This window comes from Oncorhynchus masou, chromosome 30, assembly GCF_036934945.1.
Source record: "Oncorhynchus masou masou isolate Uvic2021 chromosome 30, UVic_Omas_1.1, whole genome shotgun sequence".
Lineage (NCBI taxonomy): Eukaryota > Metazoa > Chordata > Actinopteri > Salmoniformes > Salmonidae > Oncorhynchus > Oncorhynchus masou.
Genome location: NC_088241.1, coordinates 33,105,608 through 33,123,650, shown reverse-complemented (window position 1 = coordinate 33,123,650; position 18,043 = coordinate 33,105,608). Strand labels below are relative to the sequence as shown.

At 44.4% G+C, this 18,043-nt stretch overlaps 1 protein-coding gene across 4 annotated transcripts in view; it reads left to right on the top strand.

Moving 5' to 3' along the window:
• LOC135522547 (anion exchange protein 2-like) overlaps positions 1-18,043 on the top strand; it is a 112,131-nt gene that overhangs the window by 80,890 nt on the left and 13,198 nt on the right. For all 4 annotated transcript variants that reach the window (XM_064948910.1, XM_064948909.1, XM_064948911.1 and 1 more), the window contains 11 exons: positions 2,476-2,600; positions 3,573-3,772; positions 9,403-9,539; positions 11,450-11,630; positions 13,922-14,057; positions 14,424-14,625; positions 15,465-15,573; positions 15,883-16,067; positions 16,439-16,652; positions 16,830-17,036; positions 17,328-17,476. In XM_064948910.1, the coding sequence (XP_064804982.1) occupies positions 2,476-2,600; positions 3,573-3,772; positions 9,403-9,539; positions 11,450-11,630; positions 13,922-14,057; positions 14,424-14,625; positions 15,465-15,573; positions 15,883-16,067; positions 16,439-16,652; positions 16,830-17,036; positions 17,328-17,476 (1,845 nt within the window). The remainder of the gene's footprint in view (positions 1-2,475; positions 2,601-3,572; positions 3,773-9,402; positions 9,540-11,449; positions 11,631-13,921; positions 14,058-14,423; positions 14,626-15,464; positions 15,574-15,882; positions 16,068-16,438; positions 16,653-16,829; positions 17,037-17,327; positions 17,477-18,043) is intronic.

The following is an 18,043-nucleotide window of genomic DNA, read 5'->3' as shown; positions in this document are numbered from 1 at the left end:
GCAGCATCATGGTTTGGGCCTGCTTTTCTTCAGCAGGGACAGGGAAGATGGTTAAAATTGATGGGAAGATGGATTGAGCCAAATACAGGACCATTCTGGAAGAAAACCTGATGGAGTCTGCAAAAGACCTGAGACTGGGACGGAGATTTGTCTTCCAACAAGACAATGATCCAAAACATAAAGCAAACTCTACAATGGAATGGTTCAAAAATAAACATATCCAGGTGTTAGAATGGCCAAGTCAAAGTCCAGACCTGAATCCAATCGAGAATCTGTGGAAAGAACTGAAAACTGCTGTTCACAAATGCTCTCCATCCAACCTCACTGAGCTCGAGCTGTTTTGCAAGGAGGAATTGGAAAAAATTTCAGTCTCTCGATGTGCAAAACTGATAGAGACATACCCCAAGCGACTTACAGCTGTAATCGCAGCAAAAGGTGGCGCTACAAAGTATTAACTTAAGGGGGCTGAATAATTTTGCACGCCCAATTTTTCAGTTTTTGATTTGTTAAAAAAGTTTGAAATATCCAATAAATGTCGTTCCACTTCATGATTGTGTCCCACTTGTTGTTGATTCTTCACAAAAAAAAAATTATATCTTTGTTTGAAGCCTGAAATGTGGCAAAAGGTCGCAAAGTTCAAGGATATATTACATAATTCATGCAGCAGCATACAAGACATGTCTGGACTCACGTTGTTGTGCTATGCTCACTTGAACAGGAAAATGGCGTGGCGTTCCTTGTGGGCAAATTCCTTGTCATCAAAGTCCAGAATTCTCTGGATTTATGGTGCTTTCAAGACAACTGGAAACTCTTTTTTTTTTTTTTTTTCATGTAAACGTCTCTTTTTCAGGACCCTGTCTTTCAAAGATAATTAGTAAAAATTCAATTAACTTCTCAGATCAAATGGTTTAAACACTGTTTCCCATGCTTGTTCAATGAACCATGAACAATTAATGAACATGCACCTGTGGAACGGTCGTTAAGACACAGCTTACAGATGGTAGGCAATTAAGGTCACAGTTTTGAAAACGTAGGACACTAAAGAGGCCTTTCTTACTGACTCTGAAAAACACCAAAAGAAAGATACCCAGGGTCCCTGCTCATCTTTGTGAACGTGCCTTAGGCATGCTGCAAGGAGGCATGAGGACTACAGATGGGACCAGAGCAATAAATTGCGATGTCCGTGCTGTGAGACGCCGAAGACAGCGCTTCAGGGAGACAGGACGGACAGCTGATCATCCCTAGTGACCGACAATGTGAAACAACACCTGTACAGGATCGGTACATCCGAACATCACACCTTCGAGAGAGGTACAGGATGGCAACAACAGCCTGAGTTACACCAGGAACGCACAATCCCTTCATCAGCGCTCAGACTGTCCGCAATAGGCTGAGAGAGGCTGGACTAAGGGCTTGCAGGCCTGTTGTAAGGCAGGACCTCACCAGACATCACCGGAAACAACGTCGCCTATGGGCACAAACCCACCGTTGCTGGACCAGACAGGACTGGCAAAAAGTGCTCTTCACTGACAAGTCGCGGTTTTGTCTCACCAGGGGTGATGGTAGGATTCGTGTTTATTGTCGACGGAATGAGCATTACACTGAGGCCTGTATTCTGGAGCAGGATCGATTTGGAGGTGGAGGGTCCATCATGGTCTGGGGCGGTGTGTCACAGCATCATCAGACTTAGCTTGTTGTCATTGCAGGCAATCTCAATGCTGTGCATTACAGGGAAGACATCCTTCTCCCTCATGTGGTACCCTTCCTGCAGGCTCATCTTGACATGACCCTCCAGCATGACAATGCCACCAGCCATACTGCTCGTTCTGTGCGTGATTTCCTACAAGACAGGAATGTCAGTGTTCTACCATGGTCAGCTGAAGAGCCCGGATCTCAATCCCATTGAGCACGTCTGAGACCTGTTGAATCGGCCGGGTGAGGGCTACGGCCATTCCCCCCAGAAATGTCCGGGAACTTGCAGGTGCCTTGGTGGAAGAGTGGGGTAACATCTCACAGCAAAAACTGGCAAATATGGTGCAGTCCTTGAGGAGGAGCTGCACTGCAGTAGTTAATGCAGCTGGTGGCCACACAAGATACTGGCTGTTACTTTTGATTATGACCCCACCCCTTTGTTCAGTAATGCATTATTCCATTTGTTAGTCACGTGTCTTTGGAACTTGTTCAGTTTGTCCCAGTTATTGAATCTTGTTATGTTCATACAAATATTTACAAATGTTAAGTTTTCTGAAAATAAATGCAGTTGACAGTGAGAGGACACTTCTTTTTTTGCTGAGTTTAGTAACCAAAAAAGTGTTAAACAAATCAAAATATAATTTATATTTGAGATTCTTCATATAGCCACCCTTTGCCTTGATGACAGCTTTGCACACTCTATATTACTCCACTCAAACACTACCGGAGTTGAGAAGATTGAGTCGAACCAAGGTCTCATGTGTGCCCCTCTCTCCTTCATAGTTTTTTCTGTCAGATGAAGATCACCTGGCCACACCTACCACAGACATACCCTGCCCTGCCCGAGGGCTGGAGGTTGTTCCCCAGTCTGCCGTGAGCACTGTCCCTGAAGATGCCACCTCCACGGAGTGAGTACACCTCTCGAAGTGCACCCCCATTTTCATTCCATTATTACCATAATGATGTGATCAGGTGAGAATCTTTGGCAGTTGAAGTGTCTCATCCTCCTTTGCGGCACAACACAGCAAGGACTGTTTTATAGCACGTAGCCTGATACTGCTCGCTTTGAGGCGTTCTCCTTCGCTGATTGGATGAGAGAGATTTGTGTGTGTGTCGCCCACTTTACGTTACCATGTTCCAGGCATCCAGGCAGCCTGCAGGGTTCTGATCTAATAGGGCCTGATTCCACCAGCAAGAACAAAGAGCCATATTTCACCTGTCTGACTGTTTCCATAGAGAATTCCGACCCTTCCTACTAACACACCTCTCTTCTCGACCCTCCACCTATGGCATTTCGTCTCAGGACACATTAGTGCTCGTCTTGTCTGGGATCTAGCTTTGTGGGCTCTCCTTTCATCTCCTTTCTCAAGTCTGCTGTAATATCACTCTGTGGACTTCCTCCTACTACTTCTAAAACTGCACACTACACATTGGAAGGTAGAGGTGTCACCCAAGTGAAATATTCTGACTGCAGAGGGATCTTTGGAATATAGTTGTTTTCTGAAACTAACAGCTTTTTGGAGACCTTGAGTGTTTTTCAGGTTTCGGGAAGGATCCGCCTGGACTGATGAATTCTTAGTGGGAGTTTTCAATCTTTTAGTTTATCGATAGCGACATTCAGACTTGGGTTTCATTTGATTAAGTATTTTTTCTTCTCCTGTGAATTGAGCTTTTCTGTATGTTTGATGTGCTTTTTCCAAGGACTGTAGAGGGAGACCGACAAACCATTCTCCTTTTGTATCTTAGAAAATGTGCATTTTTGTCATTTACTAGCCCAGTCTCCTAGATGTAAAAGTTATGTTGTGTAGCTCACTCCAGGTTCACGTCTAATATTTTGTTCACCTTAATGTTAACTCTAATTTCTTTCTTTCCTCTCCCAGAAAGCCCTGTCCGGCCTCGTCCAGCAGTGACCCATCCGACCCCACCACTCTTATTCGCGTGGCCAGCCGCAGCTACGACCTGCAGGAGCGCCGGTGCACCGGCAACATGACTGGCGCCGAGCAGGCTAAGTACGAGCGCATCCCCACGGACGAGAGCGAGGCGCAGACACTGGCCTCCGCTGACCTGGATGGGATCAAAAGTGAGTATTGAGGAATATTGCCAACCTCGGTCACTTCATGTTCAGCTTTTGTTCTCACTGAAGCAATGTTTTAGTGCTTACTGTAATTCCACGGTTGTTTGTATAATTTAATTCAGAGCCAAGACGACATGCGGGTTCTCTCTTTGTTTAGACAGCATGTTATATTTAAAGTTCTTGTACATTTTTAAGGGCTGTTTTGTCATTTGGGAGATTTATTCAGAACCCCGGTACTCTGAACTAACCTCTCCCTGACCGAAGAATCTAAACTCTCCCTGACCTTCGTGTTCACTCAGACTACTGTGCCAGATTAACTTTTAAAGATGTATTTTTACATTTTACTCCTTCAAGTGCTTAATATCTTGCTCTTTGTGTATTTGCGCCTGTTTGTGTGTGTGCTTCTGCGAAGAGAAGAGTCTATGGCTCCACTGAAAGTCAGAATGCCCTAAACGGAGAGAAAGAAGGGAACACAATGGGGTACATTAAAGTCCTGTGACATCCCTAGCTCCAGTGGCAACCAGGGTGATTTACGTCAGGGGGTCGACCCCTCAGCGGACAGCGGCAGCTTATCAGAGAGTGTGGTGGACACTGACAAAATAGGAGCGAAGTCCTCTAATTAAATTTGCCTGTTCCCGCTCTAAGCTGAGGCCCCTGGAACCAGGCCCGAGTCAACCCGGTGGCTAATTGAGAAAGCTGCCCCTCTGGTTCACAACCCCTGAGTCATAAGTGCCAATAAAACAATGTGGAAGAGCTAAGTCATCTGGGGGGAAAAACATGAGAGAAGCTGAATTGCATGGAGATGATTTGATGTGGGTCCGGTGCCAACATTGGGCTACGTGACATAGAGGGTGTGGCCTTTGTCAGGGTCCCTGACCGCATCAGGAGTCGCCTCGGGTGGATCCTCTTTTATCTGCTTCTCAGCACTGCAAAGCAGCCTGGGAAAGTGCCTCTGCGGCTGGCCGCTGCTCAACGATCAGAATTATTAGATCACTGTCTCATTCCTCTTTTGTTCAACCCTCCTGTTAGCACCTCTGCTAGTTAATACGCTTGGACACTTTCTACCCTAACCAGGTCAGGTGGGGGTCAAGGAATGCTTTTTTCCCCCTAACTCCATTCCTGGACACGCAAAGACTTGTGCTTGAGATTGGAGAGGTCACGGTTCCTCATTCCCATGCCAGCACTATGCCCACCACCAAGCGCCTCTCCTTCAAGAGTGCCAGCCTTGCCTGGGCCAAGTCCCACTCCAGGACTTCCCAGACAACCACACACGCGCAACTGGAGTCCGGCACATTGTGAAGCCTCTAAGGCGGACGAACGGTTCCAGTAGACATAGCCCCAAGGTCTGACAAGGTACAGCGACACCTTACAGTGAAACCCAGATAATGAACAAGAAGCTCAAATGACAGAAGATTATACTTCGTTCCTCTCCAGTTTCACTCGCAGAGTTTTTGAAGGACGTACAGGACAACTTGTTCTTCAGGAGAAATGCTGTCATTTTTATACACCCTCAGTTTTAGGTGATGAATTGATGAAGGTGCTCAACGACCAGGGTGTTTCTCAAACAGGGAAGGAGCCCACTGACAAAGGTAAGGTTGGTTCCTACCTCTGAGAGGATTATCCACACCCGTTGCCGCATTCCCTCTGAGATGTTTCCAACCAGCTCGCTTTCATCCAGCCTTATTATCTAAACTGTCCTTGGTTTGCGGCCAGCCTGGTAACCCAACTAGGGTTTAATAGCGGGAACCAGGTTACTGAGGTTTCCGGCCCAAACCCACTCCCATTTCCCGGGATAAATAACTGAGAAACCGGTAAATTATAATAAATTATTTATATGAACAGCTTGAAGTGAAATAGAACTGTTAAATTATATGCAATGTCCAAATCTGTCTTTACGGCTTCCTCTGCTCTGCTATCTGCATGATCAATCATCAACACTCAGGGTGGGGACAGACAGCGCATCTCATATGGAGTGCAGTTCACAATGCATGTATCATCTCATCAGCAGGTAACTTTGCATAGCCTATGCTACAGTAATATTAGGACTACTATCTGAATATATCTCCGTCTGGCTTTCGGAGGTCACCTTATTTTTTTAGTAAGATCCTATTTAAAAATTGCTACTGCAGAGTTTTAAAACACCCTATCACTTGAATATCGCTCCAGCAGGTATATTGCACTGGTCATCCCCAAAGCCAACACTTCCTTTGGCCGCCTTTCCTTAAAGCTCTGCTGCCAATGACTGGAATGAATTGCATAAATCTCTGAAGCTAGAGTCTTATATCTCCCTCTCTAACTTTAAGCATCAGCTGTCAGAGCAGCTTACCCTGTACCTGTACACAGCCAATCTGTAAATAGCACACGCACGCAGTGCTTTGCTTTATCTTGATCAGGTCACAGTTGTAAATGAGAACTTGTTTTCAACTGGCCTACCTGGTTAAATAAAGGTGAAATAAAGAAAATACAAATAAGTTGAAATTCACACCTTATTGGGTTTTGACCATTGCAGAACCCATTTTATTTTTGTGAACTTAAGTTAACAATTTTTATTTATCAAATAAAGACAACTGGCATGGACAAAATTATTGGCACACCGGAGCAGGTACTTGGTTACACCGCCTTTGGCCAATATAACAGCCAACAAATGAGTTGGATAAAAAATAAAAGGTTTCTGTGTTTTTGGAGTGCATCAGTCCAACAACCGTTTGTCTAATGAAGGTTGTGGATCATCCATCAGGACAACCCCAAACACACATCAAAGCACCCTGAAATTGTTCAAGAAGAAACGCTGAACTGTTCCGGAGTTGCCACCGAAGAGTCCAGATCTGAATCACATTTATAACCTATGGCAAGAGATGAAAAAAGCAGTTGGAGGGCAAACATTAAAGAATTAGAGCAGTTTGCTGCTGAAAAGTGAGCCAAATTGCCAGTAGAATGTTGCAGCAAGCTCATTGATGGCTCCAAGAAGTGTTTGTCTGCAGTTAACTTGGCCAAAGGCTGTGTAACCGTGTCTTTATTTTCAAAATAATATTGTAAACTTATGTTTACAAAAATAAAATTAGTATTTCTGGGTTGATGACAATCCAATAGCACGGTATGGAGAACCCTTTTTTTGTTGGATGAAATGGGGAATTCTTTAAAGATGGACTATGCAGAAATTGCTTTACCATTTCCTGGTTGCTAAAATTCTATTAGTTTGCTTAATTTGTGACAAAGCAAGCAAGTATAGATGTGTTATACCAACTAAACAGCTGTGAAATATATTTTCCATAACTCAAAATATTGTTTTTTTCTACTGTTTGAAGCTGTTGTGCAAAACTGAAAAAAAAAATGAAAAAAAAACAGGAAGCATAGAAATTGCGCACATACAACAGATCCTAACGCTTCTTAGACTTTCTTTCAATGAGATTGACAGATTTATTACACATTTCTAAGTGAATTTGGTCCAGTCACCCAAAAAGTGATGCATTTTAAGAAGTGTAAGTGTGCCAAAATATTTGGCCGCAACTGTATATTCTGTCCTTTGCGAAGTAATATCATAACCCTGGACTTATTCCACATTGTGATGGAATTGAAAATGAATTAAATAAGTGTTTGTGTTACACCACTGTACAACACACACAGAATTCGAGCAGTGATATTTCAAACAGAGATTCAACCACAAAGTCCAGGGAGGTTCTCCAATGTCTCGCGAAGAAGTGCACGTATTTGGAGATTGTTTTGCTGTTTTACTAGTCTTTGAATATGCCTTTTGAGCATTGTGAAGTTATTATTTACACTTTTGTTCGTGTATAAAACAAACTTTTTGTCCTGAGTCTTATGTTTGGAACAAATCCAGAACAACACATTACTGAGTACCGCTCTCCATATTCTGTTTTAAGCATAGTGGTGGCTGCATCATGTTATGATCCCAGAGCGCTAAGAACCTTGGCGTGATCCTGGACAACACCCTGTCGTTCTCAACCAACATCATGGCGGTGGCCCGTTCCTGTAGGTTCATGCTCTACAACATCCGCAGAGTACGACCCTGCCTCACACAGGAAGCGGCGCAGGTCCTAATCCAGGCACTTGTCATCTCCCGTCTGGATTACTGCAACTCGCTGTTGGCTGGGCTCCCTGCCTGTGCCATTAAACCCCTACAACTCATCCAGAACGCCGCAGCCCGTCTGGTGTTCAACCTTCCCAAGTTCTCTCACGTCACCCCGCTCCTCCGCTCTCTCCACTGGCTTCCAGTTGAAGCTCGCATCCGCTACAAGACCATGGTGCTTGCCTACGGAGCTGTGAGGGGAACGGCACCGCAGTACCTCCAGGCTCTGATCAGGCCCTACACCCAAACAAGGGCACTGCGTTCATCCACCTCTGGCCTGCTCGCCTCCCTACCACTGAGGAAGTACAGTTCCCGCTCAGCCCAGTCAAAACTGTTCGCTGCTCTGGCCCCCCAATGGTGGAACAAACTCCCTCACGACGCCAGGACAGCGGAGTCAATCACCACCTTCCGGAGACACCTGAAACCCCACCTCTTCAAGGAATACCTAGGATAGGATAAGTAATCCTTCTCACCCCCCCCCCCTTAAATGATTTAGATGCACTATTGTAAAGTGGCTGTTCCACTGGATGTCAGAAGGTGAATTCACCAATTTGTAAGTCGCTCTGGATAAGAGCGTCTGCTAAATGACTTAAATGTAAATGTTAAATGGGTGTGCTTGTAATCGTTAAGGACTGGGTTTTTCAGTCAAGAGGTATGTATACTTTCTGAAGGCACTGTACCAATAGGTGCCCTCCTTTTGCGAGGCATTGGGAAACCTCCCTGGTCTTTGTGGTTGACTCTGTTTGAAATTCACTGCTCGACTGAGGGACCTTGAAGATGATTGTATGTGTGGGGTACAGAGATGAGGTAGACAGGAAGAAAAAAAAATCTAACCCAGAAATTCCAGTCCATATGATACATTATAATACAGTACATGTTTACAGTACACACTCAAAGATTAGTGGAGCTTGTTTCATTTATTTACCCAAGACCGCATACATCTATGGGCTTTTGTGTTTTTCTGTCGTGCGCAATGTATGGTAGCCTATGTATTGGATAACAGCACAATAATTTGGCCTTTTTTGGGGATTGGGCTCATAACATTTATTTAATGTAGGTCTCCGGCAGCATCAGGCTTGAATTTTCATGCCTCTCAAAACACGAATCAAATCCAGACATTCATATGTTGTGTATGGTTTAGAATGACACTTGTGGTTTTGGCGGGAAATACCGGGTTACCTGGGAGAAAAAGAAGAACAAAAAATCTTGGGGTGGAACATTTTGTAAAATATCGCTAAAATATTAAAGCCTAAACCCAACCCCACAGCATTGCCAGGTGAACAAAATCAACGGCCTGTTCTGTGACTGTGGGTCTCTGAGATCTAGTAGCGGGATGGTGGAGGTCATTGCAGAGCCAAGAGCTCAGTGTTGGGCAGACCACTGTCTTGGGAAAAAGCTGCAACACTACAATGTTGTAATACTTGATAATGTAATGTTGACCACTGTTATTAGTGTTTGGGATCACAATCACCACCACACCCTCTCTCACTATTGCTCATTCTGTATCTCTGGCTATGATTTTTCACTCACCTCTCCTCTCTCTCCTTAGGCCATCGTTTTGAGGATGTCCCTGGGGTACGGAGACACCTGGTCAGAAAGAGCACCAAAGGCCAAGTGGTGCATGTCGGCAAGGACCACAAGGAGCCCTGCACACGCAGCCAAAAAAAGGACCGGACCCCACATGAGGTGAGCGACGGAAAATACAACCTGTCGTATCCACTCCTTTGCTGATGTTGGGACACATTGTCACATCCCTTGTTTCAGATATGATGGAGTTTTTTATTCATCAGATGGTTTTCATGGATTTGCTGATGTTTTTGGCAAGGATGGTTTGAATGTAAATATGGTTAATTGCTTCTTGGTCCATATTTAAATAAATAAAACTAAAATTGGAACATCAACTGGAAAATCCGCTACAGTATATTTTGTGGATGGGAGAGTGGGCAGGACACAATTAAAAATTAATGAATGAGTTCTTTCCTTTCACACACCCAATAGAAAGGGGCAGAGAAGAGCTCAGGTAAGGAGACACCGGGTTCTCCCTGAGAGAGGTAGCCATGTTCTATTAACACGCATAGGTCCCCAGCAGCCAGGTAAACAACAGGTTCCTCTCAGGGTAAAGTGTGTGTGTGTGTGGGGAGATGTAAGGGTCCCCTGCTCTGTGCACGGGTCTGTGTTAGTCGTCAGTGTATTAAGCCCACACCACCTCCACCCTCTCGCTCCTTCCAGTCGTTACCACCAGTGGTTCTGTAACTTATCATTCTGCCTCCCGGCCAGACTGCATGGTCATACTGGACTACTTCGGCCAAATGGCCCGGCCCCACAAGGTGAGGCGGCTCAGTCGGCCAAATGCATGTTCCAGCAGTGTGTGCATGTCGCAACGTGTCTTCACATGAGTAGGTGCAGTATGGTTACTCGATAATCATTAGTTGTGTTGTTGGCTTGGTACTGAAACAGGTAATGGTTGGTTGGGTATCACTAACTCATGAGCATGGAGTTAGATTGGTTTCTCTTTAACCAGACTTTTGGGAAGTGATAAGGCTGTATGGTGTAATACTGTGTTTCTACTGATGATAGTATCTACTGTATTTATACTGTATTTTTACTCATCACAGTTTGATGTGTGAGAAAAAAAACAAATTTAAACAGAGCATCTGTTGAGCTCATGAAAAATGGTTTTCACTGAAACGTTGCATTCGCCTGTTGCTTAGGCTATTTACCACTACCTACATTTGAGAAGTGTATTGGCATTGTGGATAATTTCATTGCATAGTTGTTCTTAATATAACCGAGTAACACTGGTGAATGTGTTTCTGTTTGACGTCAACATGCAGCGCAGACTTGGGAACAAGTACTATTTAAAATCTTTCAAATACTTTGAGCGTTTGATGTCAGATGGACGGGTTTGCAGTTTTGGGACTTTTCTATTGGTCCATTAAGCCAGGCAAGCTCAATCAAGCACAGATGATCATGTATTTTAAATTATTTCAAGTAACATTTGAATACAGGTCTGATGCACCTTGCATGGTTTTCAGAAGTCAATAGGTTCAAGGACCAGTGCGAACTACTTTCACACTTCACACTTTGGAAAGTGAAACTAGAATACAATTACATATAGTTCTCTGGATGTGTTTTTTGACTGTCTTTAAAGAAACAGCATGAGCCTGAGAAGAGCTAGCGTTAATTCTAAAGCAATATTTGTAGAAGAATTCAATCCGACGCAGATACAGCCACATTAAGCATACTGGAAACAATTTCACCTGAAAGATCAGTTATTCAGATCCTCGCTGAATCTAATCCAATTGGCTCAATGGTAACTTGGTTGGAAGGAGATACTGGTTTGAACATTTACGATTCAGACTCCTGGATGTCCATGGGCATACACTGAAAAATATTGACTTGCATTGGTTTTTGGACAAACATGATTTTTAAAAAGCTAGCCGTTGGAGAAAGTGGCCACCGGCCAGATAAAAAAATATAAAAAAATAAAGCATGGATTGCTCTCTTATCTTGTCCATAGTGTGATTAAGAGGGTTGATGAAACCAATGTTATTTGGGTACACTATCCCTTTTAATTCAGCCTGTGTTCCCCTCAGGTGTTTGTGGAGCTGAACGAGCTTATCATGGATAAGAACCAGGAGATGCAGTGGCGGGAGACGGCCCGTTGGATCAAGTTTGAGGAGGACGTGGAGGAGGAGACGGACCGCTGGGGCAAACCCCACGTGGCCTCGCTCTCCTTCCGCAGCCTGTTGGAGCTCCGCAAGACCATCTCCCACGGTAGGAGAGAGTTTAGCGAGAGAAGACTGTGTGCAGTGTTTCCCCTATATGAATCGTTGCCACCACCCCTAAATATATACAGTACCAGTCAAAAGTTTGGACACACCTACTCATTCAAGGGTTTTTCTTTATTTTTTACTATTTTCTATATTATAGAATATTAGTGAAGACATCAAAACTATGAAATAACACATGGAATCATGTAGTAACCAACATTATAGATTCTTCAAAGCAGCCACCCTTTGCTTTGCTTTGACAGATTTGCACACTCTTGGCATTCTCTCAACCAGCATCACCTGGAATGCTTTCCAAACAGTCTTGAAGGAGTTCCCACATATGCTGAGCACTTGTTGGCTGCTTTTCCTTCAATCTGCGGTCCAACTCATCCCAAACCATCTCAATTGTGTTGAGGTTAGGTGATTGTGGAGGCCAGGTCATCTGATGCAGCACTCGTCACTCTCCTCTTTGGTCAAATAGCCCGTATACAGCCTGGAGGTGTGTTGGGTCATTGTCCTGTTGAAAAACAAATGATAGCCCCACTAAGTGCAAGCCAGATGTGATCTCGTATTGCTGCAGAATGCTGTGGTAGCCATGCTGGTTAAGTGTGCCTTGAATACTAAATAAATCATTGACCGTGTCACCAGCAAAGCACCCCACACCACCACCTCCATGCTCACGTTGGGAACCACACATGAGGAGATTATCTGTTTACCTACTCGGCAGTTGGAAACAAAAATCTCAAATTTGGACTCCAGACCAAAGGACAAATTTCCACCGTTCTAATGTCCATTGCTCGTGCTTCTTGCCCCAAGCAAGTCTAGTAGTGGTTTCTTTGCAGCAATTCGTCCATGAAGGCCTGATGCATGCTGTCTCCTTTGAACAGTTGATGTTGAGATGTGTCTGTTACTTGGACTCTGAAGCATGTATTTGGGCTGCAATTTCTGAGGCGGGTAACTAATGAACTTATCCTCTGCAGCAGAGGTAACACTGGGTCTTCCTTTCCTGTGGCGGTCCTCATGAGAGCCAGTTTCAACTCAGTGCTTGATGGTTTTTGCAACTGCACTTGAAGAAACTTTCAAAGTTCTTGACATATTCCGCATTGCCTGGCCTTCATGTCTTAAAGTAATGATGGTCTGTCATTTCTGTTTGCTTATTTGCGCTGTTCTTGCCATAATAAGGATTTGGTCTTTTACCAAATAGGGCTATCTTATGTATGCCAACTATACCTTGTCACAACACAAGTCATTGGCTCAAATGTATTAAGAAGGAAAGACATTCCACAAATTAGCAAGGCACACCCTTTGATTGAAATACATTCCAGGTGACTTCCTCATGAAGCTGGTTGAGAGAATGCCAAGAGTGTGCAAAGCTGTCATCAAGGCAAAGGGTGGCTACTTTGAAGAATTGTCTTTTTTTTGTTATTTCATAGTTTTGATGTCTTCACTATTATTCTACTATATATAGAACATAGGAAAAATAAGGAAAAACCTTTGAATGAGTAGGTATTTTCCAAACTTTTGACTGGTACTATGTATGTATACATGTATGTTGACTCCAATGCTTCCCACAACTGTGCCAAGATGGCTGGATGTCCTTTGGGTGCTGGACTATTCTTGATACAGGAAACTGTTGAGCATAAAAAACACAGCAGCGCTGCAATTCTTGACACTCAAACCGGTGCGCTTGGCACCTACTACCATACCCAGTTCAAAGGCACTTAAATATTTTGTCTTTCCCATTCACCTCTGAATGGCACACATGCACAGTCCATATCTCCTCCCCTTCGTCTACACTGATTGAAGTTGATTTTAAGTGACATCAATAAGGGATCATAGCTTTCACCTGGATTTGCCTGGCCAATCTGTAATGTTTTGTAAAGGCAGTGTATTTTTTGGGGCGAGACAAAGTATTTAAGTGCCTTTGAACAGTGTATGGTGCTAGGTGTACCGGTTTGTGTCAAGAACTGCAACGCTGCTGGGTCTTTCATGCTCAACAGTTTCCAGTGTGTGTATCAAGAATGGTCCACCACCCAAAGGAAATCCATCCAACTTGACACAACTGTGGGAAGCATTGGTGTCAGCATGGGCCAGCATACTTGTGGAAAGACCTTGTAGTCCATATCCCGATGAATTGAGGGTGTTCTGAGGACAAAATGGGGGGGGTGCAACTCAATAGGAAGCTGTTCTTAATGTTTTGAACACTCAGTGTGTGTGAGTGTGTGTCTGTGTGAGTGTGTCTGTGTGTGCCCACCCTGCTGTGACCTCAGTGTCATGTGTGCCCTCTGCCACCAGGGGCGGTGTTGTTGGACCTGGACCAGAAGACCTTGCCTGGCATTGCCCACCAGGTGGTAGAGCAGATGATCATCTCAGACCAGATCAAGGCTGAGGACCGCGCAAACGTGCTCCGAGCCCTGCTGCTCAAACACAGGTACACCACCACCACTACACCTAAACACCAACCAGGACAGCTCAGTGGAAAATACTTATTGAGCATCTAGTAACCTAAGTATGGAAGTACGGGAATACTTGTGTAAATTAAGTGTGTGGACACTTTAAACTGGATATTGTTTTTCAACAGGAAAAGTATAATAAAAACTATCTGGAGTTTGTCTACCATTTTGATCTCAGATGAAATAGCGTTATTAGTTCAGCATGTCAATTTACACAATGTTAACCTTGCGATGTCTCTGCCTGGTCCCGCCGCCTGCTTGCTTGATAGTGTGCGAGAGTGCAAGGTGCGACATATGCATCTCCTGCTCAACCTCTGTGTGCCTTTACCTCCCTCGCCCTGCAGTCACCCAAGCGATGAGAAGGAGCACAGCCACAACCCCTTCCCCAGGAACATCTCGGCGGCCAGCCTGGGCAACCTGCTGCCCCAGCAACACAGCTCCAACCACATCCACCATCCAGAGCCCTCCGTCACAGACCCCCTCATGGGCTCGGCCAGCACAGGGGAGCAGGAGACACGTATCGACATGGAGAAGAACGACCTGCAGGTAGCTACTTGTGGTGATTTTATGTAAGGAGTAAATGCTGATGTTTATTTTTCCAAGGTAATGTACAGAACTGAGGCATGTATCCCGTGTATACCACAGTTGCAAAAAACAACAACAATAAAGCGCACATTTACCAGTAAAAATGATAATAATAATAATAATTCTACTCTTTTGGTTGCTAGAGAAGCACCCAGTATTTTGGTTGATATTTATGGACACAACCCAGTTGTTCGTTCTATATGTTCAGTTGCCATACACGCTGGCAACGTCCCTTGCTTGCTAGCTACCCAACTAGCTACGGCTAACAGAGTCACAACCTCTGAATCCAGAATAACAGCATTTGTTTAAGCTGTTTTCTATTGACATTCATTTGGATACATCCATAATGTCTGTAAAAACAAATCATTACTAGCTTACTAAGTTTTTCCTCATTGGACCTGCGTTTACAATGTATCCCATTTCTGTTTGTGTGTTTGTCGGTTTAGCTTTCTGTAATTTGTTACAAGTGTGTTCTGAATCTTTTGGTGCATATTTCATCATGTTTGCAAGGTGTCCCGATAGCTTTTCCAACTGTCCCGTTATTTGGTTTTAATGTCCATTTTAAAATGCCCTTCTAGCCAATCAGAAACAAGTATTCAACAGTGCTGTGTATAAGTAGTGAGGAATGTATTAGGCAGAATATTCTACTGCTAAAGAGTGTGTGTGTGTGTGTGTGTGTGTGCAAATTGTGTACACAGAGATATTGAACTATCTTCATTGGATAATTTTTTGTGGAGGGGGCAGTCTGTCCCATTGAGTTACCATGGCCTGGGTTAAGTCTGTCCTGATTGGTATTGCAGCAGAAGGAGTCTACTCCAAATATCGGCATACACAGGTCGAAGTCCAAGCATGAGCTCAAGCTGCTGGAGAAGATTCCAGAGAATGCTGAGGCCACTGTTGTCCTTGTGGGTGAGTTCATCTAAGAACCAGAAGTACCAGAAAGCATCTCCTGTTACCTTTTTCAAATAACCTACTACCACTACTACCTCTTCTTCTTCGGGTACTTGTATTTGTTCTATTTGACACATTATTTATTTTTTTTCTATTTTCTTTGGGTGGGGTTTGCATGTCCCAAATCTCCCTGATACACACTCGGTGAGTGGGGTCACGGCCAGGGTCAAATAACATCTGAACCAGTAGTCTAATATCAAGCATTCCCACTCTGTGCAGTGTAACAGCATGCCCTATAACCCTCCGTCCCCCCTTCCTCTCCTCCAGGCAGCGTGGACTTCCTGGAGCAGCCCACCATGGCCTTTGTGCGGCTGCAGGAGGCGGAGGAGCTCGACTCTGTCCTGGAGGTCCCAGTGCCAGTCAGGTTCATCTTTGTCCTGCTGGGTCCCCCCAGCACCAACATGGACTACCACCAAATCGGACGCTCCATCTCCACACTCATGTCTGACAAGGTCAGTGCGCTGTACTGTGAAGGCGAGAGGAGAGCAAGAGTCAATTGATTGAGGTTTAGTAGAACATCTGTGGGCCGAGTTTCCTGGCCACAGATTAAGCCCAGTCCTAGCGTGAAAATCACTTTCAATGAGAATCTGCATTGGAAATGCTTTTTAGTCCAGGACTAGGCTTAATCTGTGTCCTGGAAACCATCCCTATATGTTTTTGTTACTATGGTCATAACCATAATATGTAGTATTTAATTTCACACACAACTCTAAATGCAAAAAAGAAAATCCAAACACAGAGTGAACCTGTTTTGTTATATGAAGGCTCACATACTGTAGGACAATGAGTTTAACTCCAGTGTTTTTCTTGTTCTCCCGCGCAGCACTTCCATGAGTCGGCCTACCTGGCGGACGACCGCCAGGACCTGCTCAACGCCATCAACGGCTTCCTGGACTGCAGCATCGTTCTGCCCCCCTCCGAGATGGGCGGTGAGGAGCTGCTACGCTCCGTGGCACGCTTCCAGAAGGAGATGCTTCGCAAGCGGGAGGAGCAAGGAGCCCTGCTGGCCAAGGAGCCCAAGAGCCAGAAGGAAAAAGGTGGAGGAATCCCGCAATTTTGTTCACAGAAAAATTATGTCCTAACTTTCCTAGCTTCTCAGACCGTTACATGGAGCGGGATGATAATATTTTATTTTTTAAATGCAAAAAAGATTCCTGAGAAACATCACTTTTCTAGTCCAGTATTTGAAATCGGTCTATGTTTATGTATTCCAGAGGCCCTCCTCTCGCCCGGGAAGCCGGGAGACGACCCCCTGCAGCGTACTGGACGCCCCTTCGGAGGCTTAATCCGAGACGTGAAGCGCCGCTACCCAAAGTACGTGAGTGACTTCAAGGACGCGCTGAACGCCCAGTGCGCTGCGGCCATCATCTTCATCTACTTCGCTGCCCTCTCCCCCGCCATAACCTTCGGAGGCCTCCTGGGTGAGTCCCAGGGGTTAAATGCAGCCAGCTAGCAAATTCTGGTACATTTACAGAAATGTCCCTGTGTAAGTTAAGAAGTGACGGAAACAATGAACAGGAGGCAAAAAATAACCACAACTACCCATCTACCCCTATCAACACACAACCAGACACTTAGCATGTGTTTAAAGTAGGCATTGGAGCTATATTGAATATGTACTGAGAATGGAATTCGTAGCTTTTTAAAAAACATTCTTAGGTCATTCTCTGAATATTGCCTGTGTGGGTTCTTGACTGTGTGCCTTGTGGTAGGTGAGAAGACTGAGGGTCTGATCGGTGTGTCTGAGCTGATCGTGGCCACAGCTGTGCAGGGTGTTCTTTTCTGCCTCCTGGGGGCCCAGCCGCTCCTGGTGGTGGGCTTCTCCGGACCCCTGCTCGTCTTTGAAGAGGCCTTCTACTCTGTAAGTTACCTCAAACTGAGATGTGAGATTACATTATTGACTACCGCGTAAGAGTAGGGCTGGGCGATATGGCCAAAATATATCAATAGATGGATGGATGGATGGATGGATGGATTTATGAGTAGTGCGTAACCCTAGGGTGGCAACACATATATTCTAAATTACTGTATTTCAATGGGTCTTTCTCCATTCTGATTGTTTTGTACTGTTCAATTCAACTTCAACCTAAAATAATTTCTTGTGTTTCCATCAATTTCTGCATTTCCTACACTCATTTGAGATCATTTACAACATGGACAAAAATATTTGGCCTTATTTTTAACCAAATAATGCAATTGCGATTTAGATCAAAACACTTGGGTGAACTTTTGGAATCATAGATCTAGAATGTTTATTATAATTCTGTAGTTAATATAAATAATAGTGGGCACTTTGAATACATGAAAATTCCATGAATGAGTTATTGTGACAGGGTAGGATGTACCGTGATGTACCGTGTTTCCTAAGGGACCCTATAATCTTTGGCTACATTAAATCTTTATTCATTTTTTAAAATGTATTCATATA